This window comes from Pristis pectinata, chromosome 8, assembly GCF_009764475.1.
Source record: "Pristis pectinata isolate sPriPec2 chromosome 8, sPriPec2.1.pri, whole genome shotgun sequence".
Classification (NCBI taxonomy): Eukaryota; Metazoa; Chordata; class Chondrichthyes; order Rhinopristiformes; family Pristidae; genus Pristis; species Pristis pectinata.
In genome coordinates, this window is record NC_067412.1 from 2,760,933 (window position 1) to 2,785,465 (window position 24,533).

General features: G+C 50.9%; 2 protein-coding genes across 6 annotated transcripts in view; both read right to left on the reverse strand.

Annotated features, from left to right (window-relative positions):
* Positions 1 to 839: 839 nt before the first annotated feature.
* Positions 840 to 16,669, reverse strand: pam16 (presequence translocase associated motor 16). Of its 3 annotated transcripts, none has more exons than XM_052022115.1 (5): positions 16,600 to 16,669; positions 14,498 to 14,582; positions 11,357 to 11,493; positions 9,011 to 9,076; positions 840 to 1,493 (listed from the first exon to the last, which is right to left on the reverse strand). In XM_052022115.1, exons 1-5 carry the CDS (start codon positions 16,600 to 16,602, stop codon positions 1,401 to 1,403), a joined length of 384 nt encoding a protein of 127 aa, XP_051878075.1. In that variant the 5' UTR covers positions 16,603 to 16,669; the 3' UTR covers positions 840 to 1,400. The 3 variants fall into 3 exon arrangements, with proteins under 3 accessions (XP_051878075.1, XP_051878078.1, XP_051878077.1); XM_052022117.1 differs by having other exon boundaries at positions 1,446 to 1,493; positions 11,304 to 11,493; XM_052022118.1 differs by lacking the exon at positions 9,011 to 9,076.
* Positions 16,670 to 23,416: 6,747 nt separating this feature from the next.
* The window catches only part of capn15 (calpain 15), a 265,928-nt gene continuing 264,811 nt past the window's right edge, over positions 23,417 to 24,533 (reverse strand). For all 3 annotated transcript variants that reach the window (XM_052022107.1, XM_052022105.1, XM_052022108.1), the window contains one exon: positions 23,417 to 23,726. In XM_052022107.1, coding sequence (XP_051878067.1) covers positions 23,549 to 23,726 — 178 coding nt within the window. In that variant the 3' untranslated portion in view covers positions 23,417 to 23,548. The remainder of the gene's footprint in view (positions 23,727 to 24,533) is intronic.

The window sequence follows — 24,533 nt, forward strand, 5'->3', positions numbered from 1 at the left end:
TACAACAAATGTTTGAACAAATCACTTCCAGGCTCCACAGAAGAACCTGCAGCTTGCATTGAGAGAGTAAATGTTTCACTGCACTGCATGCCTCGGGTTTAGCATTTGATGGGAGTCGCCAGGGGCCACTTTGATGATTAAAACCATAGTTCCATTAAAGTTACAAACACCTACCTTAAGGATTTGAATTCAGGCATTTGAACAGAGGCCAAAAGAGCACAAAATATATTGAACAACTAAATTATGGAACTGGTCGAAAAATTCTCGAACATAATTTAACAGATGCCAACAAAACTTTCCAAAAGTTTCAAAGTGTGATTACACAGGACTCAGCCCAAGAGCATCAATAATGAAGTTTCTCACCGAGCGATGGAGTTGTCTCGGAATGTAATCAGACCAGTTAATGTTGGGTTTTAAGAAGTGACCCCAAGGAGAGTGAAAGAGACAGAGGTTAGGGCCTTGGCAGTTGAAGGCACTGACCTACAAGGAGATAACGGGCATCTGGCACATACAAGAAGCAGAGGTTACAGAGTCTGGGTACAGTCAACATCTGGCAAGAATCTCAATCTTTTGGTCAAAGGATCAACCCATTTCTTTTTACACACAATTTATTAGTCTACAGAGAAACTTAATAATGTGAGAGGGCAGAGCTGTGGTGTTCAAGACCTAAGTTGTTCGATCTGATCTATCATTAGCCAATTCTTCTTGTACTTGGGGGGGGGGGGGTTGTGGTGGTGTGAGGTGTAAATTCTGTCACTTTCAGCAAGCCTCCCAATGCAAGGGACTGCTGATGCACTGACCACGTTCCAACATTTAGAAACTTATTAATCCCCTGGAGCAAATGCTGCAAGTAGAATTTTATTTACAACTTTGAAAATTACAAGATTTTTTTTTAAATGAGATGGGCAACTGTCCTCTCCCATTATCGTCCAGGAGACCTCACTGTGAGACAAGTCTCCAGATGGCAGTTCTTTTTATAGCAGCTCAAACCCAGGACCTTGCATCATTAGCAGGAGATGACTGAAGGGCAACAGAAGTTCAACTTTAGCCTCATCCCATGAGAAACACTTAACCGGCCCGTATAACACAACGGAATAATCCAATACATTATTTATACTTAAAATGGTTACATGTTCAAAGTCCATTGTGGGAGTGGAACAGTTCACAACACCACTTGGGGTAACCAGCAATGATCTCACATCACAAATTAGTTCATCTACGCAGCTCCCAAAGTAAATATTCACAGGTGTCCAGCAGGTACCAAGGGAAGCAGCTCAGTCAGTCCTCTGCTCAGCACTTCAAACACCTGGCACTGAGCAAGGACCAACCACAGTTAAGTTTCTGCATGGAACTTAAACAGTAGTGAACTGAAGCAGATGTGGAGGGAAGGTGTCTGGGGGTCATGTCTCAGGCTGCTTTGTCTGTTCCTTCCTCTCCTGGTTCACTCTGTTGATGTGTAGTTCCTCATCAAGTCTTTCCTTTGCTCTCACCACCTGGAAACGGGAAAGATTCACGTTAAAAATTACAGAGGTGCTTGACTTTAACAAACTTAACCTGTAAGGATCACGTTGTCCCAATAACCTCATAAGAAAAACACTCTGAAGTGACTCAGGCTTGAGGGTAGTATGTGGGCTCCTGGGTAACAAGACAGGAACAAGAACAAGAACCTTCATTACTTTCCCTAAGATCAGCCCAGACAAGATCAGTAAATTTAGCACATAACAGGCCTGGTGTGTGGGAGCTGGAGCATGCAGTGCAGTCATTCACTGCAGGAGCACAGACGACAAGACTCAAGGCCACAAATGTCCAACAGAAGTGTATTAAACCTTTAAAATATCAGTGATTATTTACAGCATGATTCCTTCCTTCTCATCCTTCAGAGTAGAAAACTTTACAGCTTTTGTACTTAAAACCCACAAGAAAGCTCACCAGCGCCTCTACTTCCTCAGGAGGCTAAAGAAATTCGGTTTGTCCCCTTTGACTCTCACCAACTTCTGTCGGTGCACAATAGAAAGCATCCTATCTGGATGTATCATGGCTTGGTACAGGAACTGCTCTGCCCAGGACCGCAAGAAACTGCAGAGTTGTAGACACAGCCCAGCGCATCACGGACACCAGCCTCCCCTCCTTGGACTCTTTACCTCTCGCTGTCTTGGTGTAGTAGCCAGCATAATCAAAGACCCAACCCACCCAGGTCATTCTCTCTTCTCTTCCATCGGGTAGAAGATACAGGAGCCTGAGGGCACGTACCACCAGACTTAAGGACAGCTTCTACCCCACTGTGATAAGACTATTGAACGATTCCCTTATACGATAAGATGGACTCTGACCTCACGATCTACCTTGTTGTGACCCTGCACCTTATTGCACTGCACTTTCTCTGTAGCTGTGACACTTTACTCTGTACTGTTATTGTTTTTACCTGTACTACCTCAATGCACCCTGTACTAACCCAATGTAACTGCACTGTGTAGTGAATTGACCTGTACGATCGGTATGCAAGACAAGTTTTTCACTGTACCTCAGTACAAGTGACAATAATAAACCAATACCAAACTTATGACTCCGAGCCACCAATGTGGTCGACTCTTCCTCTTCAGTTCTGGGGCAATGTGCTGGTTAATGGTCTATAAATCTGTAGTTAAGAACAGGACCTCAAGGGTAGCAATCTCGGGATTGCTGCCAGTGCCACGTGATAGTGAAGGTAGGAATGGGAGGAGGTGGCAAATAAATGCGTGGCTGAGAAGTTGGTGCAGGAGGGAAGGTTTTAGATTTTTGGATCATTGGGATCTCTTCTGGGGAAGGTGGGACCTGTACAGAGAGGACGGGTTACACCTGAACCCGAGGGGGGCCAATATCCTTGTGGCCAGGTTTGCTAGGGTGGTTTGGGAGGGTTTAAACTAGTTTGCGAGGGGGATGGGAATCAAGAGGAGTAGGTCAGAGGAAGAAGGGGATGGGGAAAAGTCAGATCTGACAGGTAGAGAGGCTTTGGGGAAGGAGAAGCAGAGTACAGGCTATAAAAGTAGTAAGGTAGATGGGCTAAAGTGCATTTACTTAAATGCAAGAAGCATCAGGAATAAGGGAGATGAACTGAGAGCTTGGATAAGTACATGGGACTACGATATTGTGGCTATTACAGAGACATGGCTGACATCGGAGCAGGAATGGATATTGAATATTCCTGGTTTTCAGTGTTTTAAAAGGGATGGGGGGGGGGGGAGAAGAGGAGGAGGGGTGGTGATACTGGTCAGGGACACGGTTACAGCTGCAGAAAGGGTAGATAATGTAGAAGGATCCTCTCTAGAGTCAGTATGGGTGGAAGTTAAGAATAAGAAAGGGGCAGTTACCCTCCTGGGAGTATTCTATAGGCCCGTTGGTAGCAGTAGAGATACTGAGGAGCAGATTGGGAGGAGGATTTTGGAGAGATGCGAAAATAACAGGGTTATTATAATGGGAGATTTCAACTATCCAAATATTAATTGGCACCTACTTAGTGCCAAAGGTTTAGACGGGGTGCAGTTTGTTAAGTGTCTCCAGGACGGATTCCTGACGCAGTATGTTGACAGGCCGACTAGAGGAAATGCCATATTAGATCTAGTTTTAGGTAATGAACCGGGTCAGGTGACAGATCTATCAGTGGGTGAGCATTTGGGAAATGGTGACCATTGCTCCATAACCTTTAGAATTGTCATGGACAGGGATAGGAGCAAAGAGGACAGGAAGATATTTAATTGGGGGAAGGCGAATTATGAGGCTATAAGGCGAGAACTTGGGAGTGTAAATTGGGATGATATTTTTGAAGGGAAATGTACTATGGAGATGTGGTCGATGTTCAGGGATCTTTTGCAGGATGTTAGGGATAAATTTGTCCTGGTGAGGCAGAGGAGGAATGGTAGGGTGAAGGAACCGTGGGTGAGGAAAGAGGTGGAACGACTAGGTAGGAAGAAGAGGGCAGCATACATAAGGTGTAAGCAGCAAGGATTGGACAGGGCTCGTGAGGAATATAGAGTAGCAAGGAAGGAACTTATGAAAGGGCTGAGGAGAGCGAGAAGGGGACATGAAAAGGTTTTGGTGAGTATGGTTAAGGAGAATCCCAAGGCTTTTTTCTCGTACGTAAAGAGCAGAAGGATGGCTAGAGTAAAGGTAGGTCCAATTAAAGACAAAGGTGGGAGGATGTGCCTGGAAGCTGTGGAAGTGGGTGAGGTTCTCAATGAATACTTCTCTTCAGTATTTACCAAGGAGAGGGGTCTTGATGATGCTGAGAGCAGTGTAGGTGAGGGTAATGTTCTAGAGTATGTAGATATCAAGAGAGAGGATGTGTTGGAGTTGTTAGAAAATATTAGTCCCCGGGGCCTGACAGAATATTCCCCAGGCTGCTTCGTGAGGCGAGGGAAGAGATTGCTGAACCATTGGTTAGGAGCTTTGAGTCCTCGTTGTCCACAGGAATGATACCAGAGGATTGGAGGGTGGCGAATGTTGTCCCCTTATTCAAAAAAGGTAGTAGGGATAGTCCAGGGAATTACAGACCCGTGAGCCTTATGTCTGTGGTGGGTAAGCTGTTAGAAAGGATTCTCAGAGATAGAATCTATGAGCATTTGGAGAAACATGGACTGATTAGGGACAACCAGCATGGCTTTGTGAAGGGAAGATCTTGCCTCACAAGCCTGATAGAGTTCTTTGAGGAGGTGACCAGGAAGATTGATGAGGGTAGTGCAGTGGATGTGGTCTACATGGATTTTAGTAAGGCGTTTGGACAAGGTTCTGCATGGTAGGTTTCTTCAGAAGGTCAGAGGCCAAAGGCCAAAGGATCCAGGGATTCAGAATTGGCTTGCCTGTAGAAAGCAGAGGGTTGTGGTGGAGGGAGTGCATTCGGAGTGAAGGGCAGTGACTAGTGGTGTCCCACAGGGATCAGTTCTGGGACCTCTACTTTTTGTGATATTTATTAATGACTTAGATGAGGGGGTGGAAGGGTGGGTTGGCAAGTTTGCAGATGACACAAAGATCGGTGGTGTTGTGGATAGTGTGGAGGACTGTCAAAGCTTGCAGAGGGATATTGATAGGATGCAGAGCTGGGCTGACAAGTGGCAGATGGAGTTCAATCCGGAGAAGTGTGAGGTGGTACAGTTTGGAAGGACAGACTCCAAGGTGCAGTACAAGGTTAATGGCAGGATTCTGGACAGTGTAGAGGAGCAGAGGGATCTGGGGGTTCATATCCACAGATCCCTGAAAGTTGCCTCACAGGTGGATAGGGTAGTTAAGAAAGCTTATGGGGTGTTAGCTTTCATAAATCGTGGGATTGAGTTTAAGAGCCGCGAGGTAATGATGCAGCTCTACAAAACTCTGGTTAGACCATACTTAGAGCACTAGGTCCAGTTCTGGTCGCCTCATTATAGGAAGGATGTGGAGGCGTTGGAAAGGGCACAGAGGAGATTTACCAGGATGCTGCCTGGATTAGAGAGTATGGATTATGAGGAGAGACTAAGGGAGCTAGGGCTTTACTCATTGGAGAGAAGGAGGATGAGGGGAGACATGATAGAGGTGTACAAAATATTAAGAGGAATAGATAGAGTGGACAGCCAGCGCCTCTTTCCCAGGGCACCAATGCTCAATACAAGAGGGCATGGCTTTAAGGTAATGGGTGGGAAGTTCAAGGGTGATGTCAGAGGGAGGTTTTTCACCCAGAGAGTGGTTGGTGCATGGAATGCACTGCCTGGGGTGGTGGTGGAGGCTGATACGTTGGTCAAGTTCAAGAGGTTGTTAAATAAGCATATGGAGGAATTTATTTTAAATGTGTGGGATATGTGAGAGGAAGGGGTTAGACAGTCTTAGGTGTGGTTTGAAGGTCGGCACAACGTGGTGAGCCAAAGGGCCTGTATTGTGCTGTATTGTTCTATGGTTCACAGTACAGGAAGGGAACCGGAGGAGTAGGTCAGAGGAAGAAGGGAATGGGAAAAGTTAGATCAAACAGGTAGAGAGGCTTTGGGGAAGGAGAAGCAGAATACAGGCTATAGAAGTCGTAAGGTAGATGGACTGAAGTGTGTTTACTTCAATGCAAGAAGTGTCAGGAATAAGGGAGATGAACTGAGGGCTTGGATAAGTATGGGGGACTATGATATTGTGGCTATTACTGAGAAGTGGCTGACGTCAGGAAAGGAGTGGACATTGAATATTCCTGGTTTTCGGTGTTTTAAGAGGGATAGGGAAGGGGGGAGAAGAGGAGGAGGGGTGGCGATACTGGTCAGGGACACTGTTACGGCTGTGGAAAGGATGGATGTTGTAGAAGGATCATCTCCAGAGTCCATATGGGTGGAATTAAGGAACAAGAAAGGAGCAGTTACTCTACTAGGAGTATTCTATAGGCCCCCCAGTAGCAGTAGAGATATAGAGGAGCAGATTGGCAGGCAGTGTTTGGAGAGAAGCAGAAATAACAGGGTTGTTATAATGGGAGACTTCAAATCCCAAATATAGACTGGAACCTGCTTAGTGCCAAAGGTTTAGATGGGACGGAATTTGTTAAGTGTGTCCAGGAGGGATTCCTGACGCAGTATGTCGACAGGCCGACTAGAGGGAATGCCATGCTAGATCTAGTTTTAGGAAATGAACTGGGACAGGTGAAGGATCTATTGGTGGGTGAGCATTTGGGGGACAGTGACCATTGCTCCATAACCTTTAAAATTGTCATGGACAGGGACAGGTGCAGAGAGGACAAGAAGATATTTAATTGGGGAAGGGCGAACTACGAGGCTATAAGGAGAGAACTTGGGAGTGTAAATTGGGATGTCCTTTTTGAAGGAAAATGTACCATGGGGATGTGGTCGATGTTCAGGGATCTTATGCAGGATGTTAGGGATAAATATGTCCCGGTGAGGCAGAGAAGGAATGGCAGGGTGAAGGAACCGTGGGTGACGAGAGAGGTGGAACGACTTGTTAGGGAGAAGAAGGTAACATACGTGAGGTATAAGCAGCAAGGTTCAGACAGGGCCCGTGAGGAATATAGGGTAGCGAGGAAGGAACTTAAGAAAGAGCTGAGGAGAGCTAGAAGGGGACATGAAAAGGCGTTAGCTGGTAGGGTTAAGGAAAATCCCAAGGCCTTTTTCAAGTACGTGAAGGGTACGAGGATGGCTAGGGTGAAGGTAGGTCCGATTAAGGACAAAGGTGGGAGAATCCGCCTGGAGGCAGCAGAAGTGGGAGAAGTTCTCAATGAGTACTTCTCTTCGGTATTCACCAGGGAGAGGGGTCTTGCTGACGCGGAAGGGAGTGCTGGTAGGGGTGATGTTCTCGAGGTTGTAGATATCAAGAGAGAGGATGTTTTGAAGTTGTTAAATAATATTAAGACAGATAAATCTCCAGGGCCTGACAGGATTTTCCCCAGGCTGCTTCGAGAGGCGAGGGAGGAGATTGTTGAACCGCTGGTAAGGATCTTTGAGTCCTCGTTGTCCACGGGGATGGTGCCGGAGGATTGGAGGGTTGCGAATGTTGTCCCCTTGTTCAGAAAAGGTAATAGGGATAGGCCAGGGAATTATAGACCAGTGAGTCTCACGTCTGTGGTGGGTAAGCTGTTAGAAAGGATTCTAAGGGATAGGATTTATGAACACCTAGAGAATCATGGACTGATTAGGGACAGCCAGCATGGCTTCGTGAAGGGAAGATCTTGCCTCACAAGCCTGATAGAGTTCTTTGAGGAGGTGACCAGGAAGATTGATGAGGGCAATGCGGTGGATGTGGTTTACATGGATTTTAGTAAGGCGTTTGATAAGGTTCCTCATGGTAGGCTTCTTCAGAAGGTCAGAGGCCAAGGGATCCAAGGAAGCTTGGCTGTGTGGATTAAGAATTGGCTTGCATGTAGAAAGCAGAGGGTTGTGGTGGAATGAGTGCCCTCAGATTGGAAGGCAGTGACTAGTGGTGTCCCGCAGGGATCGGTTCTGGGACCTCTACTTTTTGTGATATTTATAGATGACTTAGATGAGGGGGTGGAGGGCTGGGTTAGTAAGTTTGCAGACGACACTAAGATAGGCGGTGTTGTGGATAGTGTGGAGGGCTGTCGGAGCTTACAGAGGGACATTGATAGGATGCAGAGCTGGGCTGACAAGTGGCAGATGGAGTTCAATCCGGAGAAGTGTGAGGTGGTACACTTTGGAAGGACACACTCCAGGGCAGAGTACTGGGTGAATGGCAAGGTACTTGGCAGTGTGGAGGAGCAGAGGGATCTGGGGGTTCATATTCACAGTTCATTGAAAGTTGCCTCACAGGTGGATAGAGCAGTTAAGAAGGCCAATGGGATGTTAGCTTTCATAAATCGCGGGATTGACTTTAAGAGCCGCGAGGTGATGATGCAGCTTTACAAAACTCTAGTTAGGCCACACTTGGAGTACTGTGTTCAGTTCTGGTCGCCGCATTATAGGAAGGATGTGGGGGCGTTGGAGAGGGTGCAGAGGAGATTTACCAGGATGCTGCCTGGATTAGAGCGCATGGAATATGAGGAAAGGCTTAAGGTGCTAGGGCTTTATTCACTGGAAAGGAGGAGGATGAGAGGAGACATGATAGAGGTATATAAAATACTGAGAGGAATAGATAGAGTAGACAGTCAGCACCTCCTTCCCAGGGCGAGACGAGACGAGAGGGCAAGGCTTTAAGGTTATGGGTGGGAGGTTCAGGGGAGATGTCAGGGGGAGGTTTTTCACCCAGAGAGTGGTTGGTGCATGGAATGCACTGCCTGGGGTGGTGGTGGAGGCAGATACATTGAACAGATTCAAGAGCTTGTTGGATAGGCACATGGAGGAGTGTGGGATGGGGGGATATGCAGGAGGAAGGGGTTAGGTAGTGTGATGGTGGTTTGATGGACGGCACAACATGGTGGGCCGAAGGGCCTGTTTTGTGCTGTATGGTTCTATGGTAATACTGAACAGCAGTGTTATCATATACAGACTCTACGTTTGATAAACTTCAGGACAATAGGATAATAGAATCCCAAGATTGGTGCAATGCTACAGTGCAGAGTATAAAGCCTCACCTTGGACTGCAGATAAAATGATCCACCCACTGACTTGTCATTGACCTTGAATAAATGATCATAATTCTGTTTCAACAGGGAAAAAACTCAATGTTAGAATGTTATTGCAGCACTAGAACAGGACATCAGTGAGCAGAGGAGTAAATAAACAAGGGCTGCATCAGGCATGAAACAAAAATTAAAAATGATCAGAAATACTCAGCAGGTACCCGGCACTACCTCAATGCACTGTGGAATGAATTGATCTGTACGATCGGTGTGCAAGGCAAGTTTTTCACTATACCTCAGTACAAGTGACAATAACAAACCAATACCATCTGTGGAGAGAGAATCAGCGTTAACACTTCAGGCCAAAGGCCCATCACTCACCACACTACATATCTCTGCACGTAAGGCAGATGACTCACAGAAAGATTAATCGTCACCCCACACCAACCATCGAGCCTCTGCTCAAATCCCCACCCATCCTCTCAGCAATGCTGCAGCTTTAATTGGGAGACAGATTGAAATGAGAGGACTCTGCGTCCTCCGGTGCCTGAACGTGGTACGTTACTCATCCATTCACCTGGCTGAACACGAATGTCACCATCAGTATACTCACCTGTGCCTCCTTAGGAAACAGGAGTTGGCCCATGGGCTCATTTACCATTTTATAAGGTCATGGCTGATTCAATCTCAGCCTCATCACTGCCATTCTCTCCCCACACCCACAATCTCAAGTGGTTTCAGCGACCACTGGGACTGTCACTACTCCAGACGCCTTGAGCATCGTTACCGGTGACCAAGGAAGAACCTCTGCTAAGCTCAGGCTGAACTTACTACAAACCAATCAGCCACAGACATTTTCTGAGGAATTAACCAATTAACAAGTAGCTTTGTTCTGCTGCACCTGAGCACTTGGAGGGCAGGAGGCTCAGCATCGATATCAGCAATCGAAAGGGATTTAAAACACAGAAATGCCGATGGCAGCGCTGAGCAAGTGCAGTTCTGCACCGACAGATCCTGCCTCACTGAGTGTGGCCTCTCAGGTGGACCTGAACTTGGAGTGGCAGATGGAGTTTCATGTGGGAAAATGCGAGGTTATCTACTTGGGAAGGAAGAAAAGGCAACGATTTAAATGGCACAAGACGACAAAATATTGCAATACAAAGGGATTGGATGGGGAGGGGAGAGTCCCAGTGCATGAACTGCAAGGAAGGCAGCTTGCAGGCACAGCAAGTGATTAGGAAGGTTTATGAACGTTGGTTTATATTGCAAGTGGTTTGGATATAAAAATAGGGAAGCTTTAATGCAACCTTACAGAGTGCTGGTGCAACTGCACAGGGAGTACTGTGTGCAGTTCTGCTCTCCAGATTTCAGGAATTCTATACTTGCATGGGGGGCAAGGGTCGGCAGCTTCATTCCTGGGATGAAGTGGTTGACATACTGAGAGAGGTCGAGCAGTTTGGGCCTAGACCCATTGGATTTGAATGAGACGTGATCTTACTGAAATACATCAGAGTGTGGGGGCTTGAGAGAACATTTCCCTCAGTGGGAGAATCTATGACTGGGGAGCAGTTTCACAAAAGGGGTCAGCCTTTCAGAAACGAGGAAGAATCTCTTCCCTCAGAAGATGGTAAATCTTTGGGATTCGCCTCCACAGTTCCCTGGGTTGAGGAGTCATTGAATAAATTCAAGGCAGAGATCAGGACATTTAAACCGCAAGGGGGTTGAGGTGTGTGGGGGGGAGCGGGAAGGTGGTCATGGCTGATCCAGCCTTTGCCTTACGAATGCAGAGCAGGCTCAAGTGGCCTCCTGCTTCCATCTCAGACAAGTGCTGGGGAGGTCCCGCTGCCAGTATTTATTCCTCAACCGGAACCATTAAATCAAGTGGGATTTTTTTTCCCAAAAAAGCAGCCAGTTTGATTAACAGTGACCATGAAATCACCAGATTGCTGTAAATATTCACCTGGATGACGAATAATGTCCTTCAGGAGAGGAACCCTGTCGTCCTTCCCCATCCAGTCCTGTAGCTGACTCCAGTCCCACCAATGTGGCCAACTCTTAACTGTCCCATCAGTCCGAGGACAATTCCAGTCTGACAATCCAATGCGAGTTCCGTCAACAGACAAATTAGAATCTGCTGGTCCTGGACCCTGGTCAGATTTCCCTAGATTATCACAGTAATGGCACTTGAAGTGTTTCCAAATGCCAGTGATCTGCTGAAGTGCTAAATCCAAGCCTTTTATTACACTGTTTTGCGACATATTGCAGTTCCAGCCCCAACACAGTAGGAGATAAATATTGGGCTTACACAGGGTAAGACTTCTGGTACCTCCAGTTACCCACGTGCACTACGTCCCTCACCTGCTGGATCTCCTCCGGGCTGAGCTTCGTGACATTGAGAATCTGCTGCGCTTCCTGCAGTGACATCCCGGAGAGGCTGGAGGCTGCAGCTGACTGCTGCCCAGCTCGCCCGCGAGCTTCCGCCGCTGCTTTACTGGCTGCAGGGAACAGGCACCCGTCACAGATCCCATCCACTGCCCACCTCACAGTCACCGCCAACCCCAACCTCCAAACAGGCACCCGTCACAGATCCCATCCACTGCCCGCCTCACAGTCACCGCCCTCACCGCCAACCCCAACCTCCAAACAGACGCCCGTCACAGATCCCATCCACTGCCCACCTCACAGTCACCGCCCTCACTGCCAACCCCAACCTCCGATGGGGGGGGGGGTTAAATTCACTCAAGGGACATGGGCTTTACGAGCTGAGCCAGCCTTTAACTGCAAATCCCGGGTCACCCTCAGGTGCGGGTGAGCTGCCTTCTTGAACCCAACAGTCTTCACACCACTTTCATGAACTGCATGAGCTCTCTGCTGTTTTTAAGATGTGTTTTTGCCTGGTTAATAGGACAGTGAAATACAAGGTGTTACTGGAATTTCTATTTCAGTGTATCTGGTTAAAGCCTTTCCTCTACAAATGAAACACTTACTGTGCTCACCAGTCGTTACTGGAACATTACACATCCTGCAATCATTAGTCCCTGCCCACCCCCCTATGGCAGAGCTGGGAATTAGTCTTTGGTTCCAGGGTGATATCAATGTGTTGGCGAAATGAGCTGAGAAATGGCAGACACAGTTTAATCCAGATAAATGTGAGCTGATGCATTTTGGCTCCTGTTTGCTTTGGGAGTCTGGTGTCAGGCGTGTGATCAACCTGACCAATATTACTGATTGAATCAATCAGGGCCTGGTGGCTGGGAGAGGACCCTGACAATCAGTTCCTTATCCTTCCAAAACCGTGGAGAATGTTGTGAAGGCAGCGTTGGTTGTACCTTGTGTGGACCAGGCACCACCAGTGAGAATCTCTGACTGAGCAGCAGCAGCCAGGTGGTATTGAGATGGCTAAGGCTCCATGCAAGTGACGGAAGGAGCACAGCCCCTGGCAATCCATCTGCAACCATCACTCATGCATGGAAACTGCAGGCCCCACAGTGACCTCACCAACCACCTCTGAATCCACAAGAGGAGGGAGGAAGCAAGACATCCTCAATCCCAAGGTACTGCCCAAGGAAGAAAGGCAATTGATACACAAGGGTCCAAGACCACAAGGCTTCAATATCAGTTGTACTGTGGTGGGAAGCACCCTTTAATATGGTTCTATTAAGGTATGGTGGGGGGGGGGGGGGGGGTGGGGAAGAGTTCAAGGGAGACATCAGAGGGAGGTTTTTCACCCAGAGAGTGGTTGGGGCATGGAATGCGCTGCCTGGGGTGGTGGTGGAGGCTGATACGTTGGGCAAGTTCAAGAGATTCTTAGATAAGCATATGGGGGAATTTAAGTTAGAGGGATATGTGGGAGGAAGGGGTTAGATAGTCATAGGTGTGGTTTGAAGGTCGGCACAACATGGTGGGCCGAAGGGCCTGTACTGTTCTCTGGTTCTTTCAAGAAGTGCAACAGGGAGAAGCCTGGTACTTACAGCCCAGTGAGCCTAACGCCAGTGGTAGGGAAGTTGTTGGATAAAATTGCGAATGCCAGGATTAATGATCACTTAGATAGGCAGGGACTGATCAGAGATAGCCAGCATGGCTTTGTCAAGGGTAGATCTTGCCCGACCAATCTGATCGAATTTTCTGACGTAACAAAGTGAACTAATGAGGGCAGTCCAATAGATGTGGTTTATGAAGGACTTCAGTAAGATCTTTGACAAGATCCCACATAGGAAACTAGTCCAAAAGGTTAGGGCCCATGGGATCCAGGGCAACTTAACAAATTGGATCTGAAATTGGCTTGGCGACAGGAGACAGAGGGTGACGGTCGAGGGTTGTTTTGTGACTGGATGCCTGGGACAAGTGGTGTCCCACAGGGATCGGTGCTGGGACCTCTGCTGTTGTAACGTACAGGAATGATGTGGGCGTGGGTGTAGGAGACAGCGTCAGTAAGTTTGCAGATGACACAAAGATTGGTGGAGTTGTTGACAATGTGGAGGGAGGTCTGAGGCTATTGGGGGGGGAATGGTGACGTGGTGGTGATATGGGCTGAGGAACGGCAGGTGGAGCTTAATCCAGATACGTGTGAGGTGATGCATTTTGGGAGTGCTGATGAGGTTAGGACATACACCATGAATGGTAAGCTCTGAGTGACTATTAAAAAAAAGAGGGACCTTGGTGTACAAATCCAAAGATCCTTGAAGATGACAGCACAGGAAAATAATGTGGTTAAAAAAGGAATATGCTGGGCCTTCATCAGTCAGGGCACAGAGCAGGGGTTTGCTCTAACTTTACAAAACATTGGTCAGACCTCAGCAGGAGTATTGCATGCAGTTCTGATCACCACACAAGAGGAAGGACATGACAGCACTGGAGAGGGTGCAGAGGAGATTCATTAGAATGGTTGACTGGGATGGAGTGTTGTAGTTAATAGAGAATGGAGAGGCTCCGTCTGTTTTCCCTGGAGCAAAGGAGGTTAAGTGGGGACATAATTAAGGTACATAAAATGAAGAGGGGTATAGGCAGCATGGATGGCAGGAATCTTTTCTCCTCATCAGAGGTGAATAAAACTAGAGGATATTGATTTAGGATAAGAGGGAAGAGATCTAGAGGGGATCTGAGGAAAACTTTTTCCACGCAGAGGGTGGCAGGTACTTGGAAAACACTTGGGGTATAGATGGGCGCAGAAGGTTACAAGGTTTGGTCAGCACAGACATCGTGGGCTAAAGAGGCTGTTCCTGTACTGTGTCACGGGCTAAGTGACAGAAGATGGGTGCCCACTGGCTGGCGTGGACACGGTGGGAGATGGTGGTCCCGGGGGGTCCTGGGGAAAGTGGGCTGAAGAGCCTCCGTCCATGCAGTATGACTCCAAGACACTCTCCGTTCTAAGAGAGGTCCAGAAGCACCTTCCAATGCAGATATAGTGCAGGAGAGTTCCTCCTGAAATTGTCAACTAACCAACATCACTAAAATAATAGGTGTAAACGTTAGTCAGCACACAGCTCTGTGCCTGCTCACCAGCATACTCCTGCCTCAGTGCACGGGCAAATGCTCTTCCCACCACTTGAGCTCCCACAATGATGATCTGTGCCAAGTACTTGGCCTGCAACAGGAGACGGAGAGTTAGGTCCCAGCCCAAGGCACACCTGGAGATTAGATTCCCACCATCCAGTGACGGCTCTTGTAGACCCTGGTTCACCCCATGACCATCACACTAACATAGACTGCACAGGACACGCTGCACCCCCCTCTCTCTGAAGCGTCCCCCAGTCCCAACAAACCTCCGAGGGACTCTGTGCTCCTCCACGTCCAGCCTCAGGAGGATCCACAGTTTCCAGCACAAGCGCCCGTGCCCTCACCCCGAGCTCTGGAATCCCTCCCAAAACCTCTGAGGACCAGCTTTCTGTTCTCCCGCCCCAACGTCTCCCAGTGTGGCCGAAGGACAACCTTTGCTCCGGTGGAAAGTTTTCAAGAGGACAGTTGTCACCACAGGCTCAACGTTCTCCATTTGGATGAGCAGACTGAAGGTTCAACGTCCCCCACACTACCCCCTCCCTCCCCTCCCACTCCCTGCTCCCTTCCCCACTCCCCTCCCCTGCTCCCACTCTCCTCTCCCTCAGGGCCTCTTCCCAGTCTCCTCAGTGCCCTCCCCCACTCCACTCCCTTCCCCTCCCCTCAGGGACCCCCCTCCCTCCCTCCCCCACCTCAGGGTCCCACCCCCCTCCCTCCCCCTCTCCCCCCCCCACCTCAGGGTCCCCCCCCTCCCTCCCTCCCCCACCTCAGGGTCACCCCCTCCCCCCCCACCTCAGGGTCCCCTCCCCTCCCTCCCTCCCTCCCCCCCCACCTCAGGGTCCCCCCCCACCTCAGGGTCCCCTCCCCTCCCCTCCCTCCCCACCCACCTCAGGGTCCCCCCCCTCCCTCCCTCCCCCCCCACCTCAGGGTCCCCCCCCTCCCACCCTCCCTCCCTCCCCCCCCCACCTCAGGGTCCCCCTCCCTCCCTCCCTCCCCCCCCACCTCAGGGTCCCCCCCTCCCTCCCACCCCCCACCTCAGGGTCCCTCCCTCCCTCCCACCCCCCACCTCAAGGTCCCTCCCTCCCCCCCCACCTCAGGGTCCCCCCCTCCCTCCCACCCCCCACCTCAGGGTCCCTCCCCCCCCCCCACCTCAGGGTCCCTCCCTCCCTCCCTCCCCCCCCCACCTCAGGGTCCCTCCCCCCCCCACCTCAGGGTCCCTCCCTCCCTCCCCCCCCCACCTCAGGGTCCCTCCCTCCCTCCCCCCCCCACCTCAGGGTCCCTCCCTCCCTCCCTCCCCCCCCCACCTCAGGGTCCCTCCCTCCCTCCCCCCCCCCCACCTCAGGGTCCCTCCCTCCCTCCCTCCCTCCCTCCCCCCCCCCCCACCTCAGGGTCCCTCCCTCCCTCCCCCCCCCACCTCAGGGTCCCTCCCTCCCTCCCCCCCCCACCTCAGGGTCCCTCCCTCCCTCCCCACCTCCCTCCCTCCCTCCCTCCCCCCCCCACCTCAGGGTCCCTCCCTCCCTCCCTCCCCCCCCCCACCTCAGGGTCCCTCCCTCCCTCCCTCCCCACCTCAGGCTCCCTCCCTCCCCCCCCCACCTCAGGCTCCCTCCCTCCCTCCCTCCCCCCCCCCACCTCAGGGTCCCTCCCTCCCTCCCCCCCCCACCTCAGGGTCCCTCCCCCCCCCACCTCAGGGTCCCTCCCTCCCCCCCCCACCTCAGGGTCCCTCCCTCCTCCCCCTCCCCCCCCACCTCAGGGTCCCTCCCTCCTCCCCCCCCCCACCTCAGGGTCCCTCCCTCCTCCTCCCCCCCCCCACCTCAGGGTCCCTCCTCCTCCCCCCCCCACCTCAGGGTCCCTCCCTCCCCCCCCCACCTCAGGGTCCCTCCCTCCCTCCCCCCCCCACCTCAGGGTCCCTCCCTCCCCCCCCCCCCACCTCAGGGTCCCTCCCTCCCTCCCCCCCCCACCTCAGGGTCCCTCCCTCCCCCCCCCACCTCAGGGTCCCTCCCTCCCCCCCCACCTCAGGGTCCCCCCCACCTCCCACCTCAGGGTCCACCCCCACCCCCGGGTCCCTCTCTCTCTCTCTCTCTCCCCGGCCCCTCGGCCCCGCCGCTCACCATCGCCCACCGACCGGCTCCGCTCGCCGGAAGTCGCCGAAGTCAAGGGCACGGCAGGGTCAAAGGGCAGCGGCTCCCGCCAACGAGCGCTGGCAGAACAAGAAGGTTCCGCGGTCTCCCGCAGCGCCAGACCTCCAACGCTGCCGCCCTCTAGCGGACTGTAGGACGCACAGCCGGCAAGGCCCGTCAGCGACACCGCCCTCTGCTGGGGGACGGGCGGTGTGCAGCTCAGGGCAGCCCTCAGACTGAGTCACTCTGAGTTATTATCACTGACCTGCGTGTCCTGACTCCCCAAGTTACTGGGGTTTTACAAAGTGCATGTGCTATTTCACCAACGCCTTCTGCCAAAGAGATGGGAATACCTGGTAAAGTTTACTTGCTTCTGTGGTGCAAGGAAATTTTGTACTTTAATGGATTAAATGCAAAAGAAATTGAAAATCAACAAATCCAGATGCTGGAAATCTGAAACAAAAAAAAGTGCTAGACACACTCAACAGGTCAGGCAGTGCCCTGCGGTGATTTTGCTTCCTGTTCACAGATGCTGCCCGACCTGCTGAAAGCTTCCAGTACTATCTGATTCAATTTAAAAGGGAAGATTGGCTTTTTTTAAATTGCCCCTTTCACAGGTCACCCCAAAGCATTTTACAGTCATAGTCATACAGCAGGAAAACAGGCCCTTCACTCCAATTGGTCCATGCTGACCAAGATTCCCATCTAAGTTAGCCCCATTTTTGCAGATTTTGCGGATGATACCACCGTTGTAGGCCGTATCTCAAACAGCAATGAGTCGGAGTACAGGAAGGAGATAGAGAGCTTAGTGGAATGGTGTCATGACAACAAACTTTCCCTCAATGTCAACAAAAAAGCTGGTCATTGACTTCAGGAAAGGGGGCGGTGTACATGCACCTGTCTACATCAATGGTGCTGAGGTTGAGAGGGTTGAGAGCTTCAAGTTCCTGGGAGTGAACATCACCAACAACCTGTCCTGGTCAAATCACGTAGATGCCACGGCCAAGAAAGCTCACCAGCGCCTCTACTTCCTCAGGAGGCTAAAGAAATTTGGTTTGTCCCCTTTGACTCTCACCAACTTTTACCAATGCACCATAGAAAGCATCCTATCTGGATGTATCACGGCTTGGTACGGCAACTGCTCTGCCCAGAAATGCAAGAAACTACAGAGAGTTGTGGACACAGCCCAGCGCATTACAGACACCAGCCTCCCCTCCTTGGACTCTGTCTTTACCTCTTGTTGCCTTGGTGAAGCAGCCAACATAATCAAAGACCCCACTCACCCAGGACATTCTCTCTTCTCTCCTCTTCCATCGGGTAGAAGATACAGCAGCCTGAGGGCACGGAGCACCAGACTTAAGGACAGCTTCTACCCCACTGTGATAAGACTAATGAATGGTTCCCTTATACAATAAGATGGACTCTGACCTCACGATCTACCTTGTTGTGACCTTGCACCTTATTGCACTGCACTTTCTCTGTAGCTGTGACACTTTACTCTGTACTCTTATTGTTTTTACCTGTACTACATCAATGCACCCTGTACTAACCCAATGTAACTGCACTGTGTAGTGAATTGACCTGTACGATCGGTTTGCAAGACAAGTTTTTCACTGTACCTTGGTACAAATGACAATAATAAACCAATACCAATACCAATTTGCCTGTGCTTGGCCCATATCCCTCTGAACCCTTCCTATCCATGTACTTGTCCAACTGTCTTTTAAATGTTGTTAATGTACCTGCCTCACCCTCTGGCAGCTTGTTCTTCCCAGGTGAAAAAGTTCCCCCTTGGGTTCCTATTAAATCTTTCCCCTCTCACCTTAAACCCATGCCAATGAGGAAGTTATTGACGTGCATCTTTGGGATGTGGGAGAAAACCTGGACATCCAGAGGAATCCCATGTGGTCACTGGGAGAATGTGCAAACTCCACACGGGCAGCAGTTTCTGTTTTATTTCAGATTTTCAGTATCTGCAGTTTGTTGATTTATAAGCCCATGTGTAAACTGTAAGCTCAGCCCATCTGTAACTAGGAAACTCAGCTGTAGCCTTTGCTGTGATGGAATTATTGGCTTACAATTCATCTAGCTGAGGGGAACGTGGGTGTTTACGGCTGGGATCCAATCACCTTTCACATAAACTTGCACTTAAATCTGTGACTACATGTATGAAATATGATTCATTTTACAAACTTTAGGAAGAGTTGCATTTCTAAAATATTTTACACTAACCTCTCAAAGTGCTATACAGCCAATAAAGTATTTTTGAAGGTGGTTGCTCTTGTAATGCAGGTAATAACAGCCAATTTATACATACCAGGCTCCCATTAACAGCGGTAGATGACTGGATTACCTGCTTTACTGATCTTGTTTGATGAACAAACATCGGCCAGGACACTGAGGAAGATAACTCCTCAGTCAACATTATAGAATCTTCCACTTCCTTCTGAGAGGCCTTGGTTTAATGCTTCCTTTGAAAGAGAGCACCTGTGGCAGTGCAGCACACCCTCAGTGCTGTATCAGAGTGATCGCCTTGATTTTGCATAAGTCTCTGGTGAAGAACATGAACCCACATATCCTCGGACTCAGAGACAACGACCCACCAAGTCACAAATAGTACCAGCATAACAGATTTGTCTGAAGTACATCAGCAGAGTCACGACAATTAGTTACTTTGTTAGGCAAGTAATGTAGGTATCTGGTTTCCAATTCACGCACAGCCAGATCCCACAAACAGAAACAGGATGGATAATTAGTGTTGGTTGGAGATCTCCATTCAATTTCTGAGAAAACTTGAACCCACAACCTATCAACTCATGGTCAGAGTCACCAATAAGGGACCTTTGCTGGTTTAAAGCCAGCTTATTACGTTTACATGGGCAGTAGTGAACCTGCTCCCCTCAATTCCCAACTGCAACTCATCTTATTTACTGTGACAGTAGCTCCCTCCCAGACTGAACAAAAGTAACATCACAAATAACAGCATCCCCCAGTTGCATACCGCGCCTACCAGAACTTGTTAAGCCCTTCATCACCACCGCTGGGTTTGAATCCCAGAATTCTCTCCTCGACAGCACCGTGACAGCATCTTCACCGGAAGGACTGCAGTGGTTCCAAGAAGTAGGATCACCACAACCTTCTCAAGGACGAGGAGACATCATGTCCACACGATTGAGGGGCAACCTTATTGAGGTGTATAAAACCACGAGGGGTATAGATGGGGTGAATGTGCACAGTCTTTTTTCCCCAGGGAAGAGGAATTAAAAACTGGAGGACATAGGTTTACAGTGAGAGGGGAAAATTTCAAAAGGGACTTGAGGGGCAACTCCTTCACACAGAGGGTGGTCAGTATATGGAACGAGCTGCCAGAGGAGGTGGTTGAGGCAGGTACATGAACAACATCTCAAAGACACTTGGATAAGTACATGGATAGGGGTTTAATGGGATATGGGCCAAGCGCGGGCAAATGGGACTGGCTTGGTGGGCACCATGGTCAGCATGGACCAGTTGGGCCGAAGGGCCTGCTTCCGTGCTGTATGACTCTATGTCAGTTTTACATTTTCCACCATTTCTGTATTTGGGTTTGAAGTGTTCACATCTTCTGTAAACTCACCGTCAAGGGCATTCACCTCTGTGCAGGGTGGGTATCCTCACCCTGGCCAGCAGCAGGACTGGAGCCAGGACTATCCCTTCCCTTCTGCTGCTTCAGGTAACTCAGACACAGATGTGCCATGTTGGTCAAGGGCACTGCACACCCAAGGTGAACCCCATGTGGAAGGAACTAACTGCTAGGCTGCAGCTCCAAGGCTGGCTCACACATTCAAAGATGGAGTGGGGCTATCAGCTCGTGCAGTACCAGGGTGCTGGGGGTGCAGGTGGGATAGGGATGGACTCCTGGAGCCCAGAAGGATCCGGTACTGGCAGATTCAAGGGTCAGAGCTTGGGGTAAGAGGGTGTTTGCCCTGAAACAGATCAGGAGTGCTCTTCCTTGAAACTTCAGGTTCACATCCTCCTGGAATTACACCCAAACTAACGTTACGTTCGGTGTTGGTTGCTTTGCATGTGCAGTAATGTACACACACACACATCCACGACACACGTCCACAACACACACACATTTCCACAATACACACACATCCACAACACACACACAACACACACACACAAATCCACTCACACACACAAAGTTCACAAGTCAGTCATTAAAAAACAAAATTTATTTGGTCCATTGGAACCTGAGATTTTTGAAACTACATGATACATATATATAGATATTTTTATATATTTTTATATATATATAGACTCTAAAATCAATAAAATTCTCCGTATTCTAGTTTCCAGTTGCAGGAGACTGCGGTCACAGGGTTGAGAATTCGCTCTTGGCCCACAGCCACTGCAGGAGGTCACCGGCTGGCTCAGCTTCTCCTCACCTGAGGCCCCACGGAGAGGAGTGAGGAGTGGGTGGTGGTCAGGGCCACATGGAGGCATCTGGGGATGGAGAAGGAATGAGCAGAGCGAGCAGGCCAAGCTCTGGCAGTGAGAGGGTGGAGACAGGGTCAGTGCTGCATGAGGTTCATTTGCTGGGATGTATTTCTTTGTTCTGTTGTGCAGACACACTGTGGCTTAAGGGGATCCAGTGAAGGAACCACTTTGTGTCTCTCAGGCCGAGTTACCACAGAAACATTTCCCCAGTTTCTAGAAGGGGTTATAAGTCCTCAAGCTTTTACTTAAAAGGTGTTTCTTAAAGAAAAAGAAATCAGTAAAGTTCCTGTGAACAATCCACAACGAATTATTGGATCAGATTGAGAGAGTGAGGGACATTTATAAACCAGGTCACTGGCCACAGGAGGAGGAGAGGTCGGGTGGTCTATCGCAGGGGCCCCCAGACTTTACCTGTTTCTTTGGGGAATCCATTCTACAATTCCCCATCTATAACCAGGCCCACTCTGCCGTTACTTTATTACTCAGATCACATCGTTACAGGATCACAGCTCACCCCAGCCTTTTGTTACAAGATGCAGACACAAAGATGCATCTCCCCCAAGCTTTTCATTTATTATGAATAAAGACTTGATTAAAAACGTTGCTCTCCACAATTCAATACATTTCCTTATGATGTGTGAGGCCATTTAGCCTGTCAGATATATGCTGGCTCACAGAACAACCTCACTCCCTGTAACCTATTCTCCCCGCATTCTCATTAACTGCACTAAATTCTACCCCTCACCTACATACTCAGGGGAGTTTACAGCGGCCAATTAACCCACTGACCCCGCGTGTCTTTGGGACATGGGAGGAAACCGGAGCACCCGGGGGAAACCCACGGGGTCACAGGGAGAACGTGCAGACTCCACACAGACAAGATTGGAGCTGGGTCACAGGAACAGTCGGGCAGCAGCTCGACCAGAGGGAGCAACGAACACATTAAAGGCAGGTTCAGGCTAAACGTGTGGTGACATTATGTTTTGGGTTGGGTGAAGTTCCTTCAGACTGACCGTGCCCTCTGTGGGTGCAGGTGACACTGTTCAGGGTTCAGAGTTTTATTGTAGCTGCAGAAATCTGGTAAAATATGGACTGTGCCTGTGGGCACCAACAACAAGCTCTGGCTGAGAAATGACTATGGATCAGAGTCAGCTGATAGTGCGTTCCCTGGTTATACCTGACTCCTGAACCCAGTAACCTCCCTGACCTGCCTTGCATCTGACGCTGGCTCAGTGAATGCAGCCGTATTTAAGTTGTGATTTTTTTTTGAAGTTTATTTCTATAAACATTATGCAGATAAAATCTTCACCAAAGCAACTTAGGCCCCTGATCCGGATACAACCCTATCCCAAATCAGCAAAGCCAGGGGATCAGGATCTGCACCTGCTCTTCTCACTGGGATCGGAGTCTCAGGAAGCGCACGCACCCTTTTGGAAACTTCCCAAAGTTAAGATCATTGATGATGAGCTTCACAAAGTTGACCATGCAGAGACTGGAGGGAAGCAGTGTGTGGGCCGCAGGGACTGTCCCACAGTGAGTGGGGAGAGGAGGGCGCCCACTGCGATGGGCAGCGATCAGAGCTCTGGTTATACTTCCATCTGCAGAGATGACAACGCCAGAGACATGATAGTTTAACAAAATGTTCCAAACCCTGTCGGTTCTGATGTGAGAGACAGGAAGCTGGCACGTCACGGGCTGAGGTCACCACTCTGGCTGGGAGTGTTCGGAGGCACCTTGGTGGGAGGGGGGAGAGGGGGAGTTGGTCAAAGTCCGAAAGCAAATCTACAAATGGAGTGACGGGGGGTGGGGGTTGTTGTGTCCGAGGTTAGCGGGGGGGGGGGGCGCGGGGTGGGGGAGCTGTTGAGCAGGGTTTCCTGAGGATTTCAGTGCAGCTGCACCCAGGACGGTTCAGCTTGTCACTGTAACAATGGCAATGGAGATGGTGGTCCCGGGGGGAGGGGGGGGGTCCCATGGAGGAGGGGCCCTGGGTAAAGGGGGATCACAGGAGAAGGGTTTTGTGGGGGAAGGGAGGGGGGAGGCTCCCAGAGAGGGGGGTCCTGGGGTTCGGGATTCCAGGGCCCCAGGGGAGCGGGGAGGTGACGGGGTCCCGGAGAGGGTATGGGAACCCTGGGACCAGGGGCTCTGGGCGGTGGCTGGCACGGTGGGGGGGAGGGGGCAGATGGCAATGCAGCGGCAGTGAGGGAGCTCGGTGCTGGCGGTCCTGGGACACCCCACATCCCAGAGGGGATGGGGGGGGTGGATTGAGGCACAGGCGGAGGACTGACTCTGCCCTCCCTCCCTCCCTCCCCCTCCCCCCCACCGCCCACATCCCTCAGCACCACTCCCCACCCAGGTTGGACGGGCAGCGGCTGACGCGGGAACGGGGAGCAGACACGGTGCGTCACCGCGCCCTCACCACCTGACATACTTCCGACCACAGCAGGGAGCGGACGAGGCATCACAAGGGCCGGGGGCTGTGCAGGCCGGCGACGTCGGGCGTGAGCGGGGGGCTGTGCGTGCCCTTGGTTGAGGACCACTCCCCCAGCGAGGGCTGCGCGGCCTTGCGATGAGCCAGCCGGTGAGTGATGGAGAACCCAGCGTTGCCCTCGAGCTGAGAGAGCACCACCAGCACCTGCCTGTGGGGAGAGGACACAGCAGTCAGCGGGAGTCTCACCACCCCCTCCCTCAGCACCCCGAGCCTCCCGTTCCTATGCTGCAGGGTCTTCACCCGAAATGGTGACAATTCCTCCCCCCCACAGATGCTGCTCGACCCGCTGAGTTCCTCCAGCAGATTGTGTGTGGCCACAGATCCCAGCGTCTGCCGTCCCCAGTGTCTCTCCTTGTGTACTTCCACCCATCAGCTGTCTGGAGGAACTCAGCGGGTCGAGCAGCTTCTGTGGGGGAGGAACCGTTGACGTTTCAGGTCTCAGGACTGAGAGTGGAGAGGGGAGGTGGGCTGTACGAGGAGGGGCAGGGCTGAGGCAGGGGCTGGTATCACCCACCTGCCCCTGTCTCCCATCTCCACCCCTCCCCCTCCCGGATCAATCTGCCCCGCACCCCTCACCCCTCCTCACTGCACCCATCACCGACTGGCCCGTCTCACCCCTCCTCCTCTCCTCTTTACCCCAGCTCTCTGCCCCCTCAGTCCGGGTGCAGGGCTTTGACCCAAAACGTCGACAATTCCTTCCCCCCCGCAGATGCTGCTTGACCCGCCGAGCTCCTCCAGCAGTTTTGCTCTCCTGAAACTCCCAGCCTCCTGTTCCCAAAGCTGGTGCAACACTTTAATCATTGCCAGCACCACTCCCAATGGTTGAAACCTCTCCACCCACTCACTCTCTGACACGCACCACCCCAGTTTCTGTCTCTCACCTCCCCACACTCTCCACTCCAGAGGAGAGGACGCCCCGAGCCCTCTCCACCAGGCTGGGGTCACTGAACCAGCA

Excerpts from the sequence above, each read along its gene's own strand:
- pam16 (XM_052022115.1), bottom strand. Across the intron at positions 11,494-14,497 it reads ACTGAGGCAGGAGTATGCTG|CCAGTAAAGCAGCGGCGGAA; the intron begins GTGAGCAGGCAC and ends TGTTCCCTGCAG. Across the intron at positions 1,494-9,010 it reads CATTTTATCTGCAGTCCAAG|GTGGTGAGAGCAAAGGAAAG; the intron begins GTGAGGCTTTAT and ends TCCCGTTTCCAG.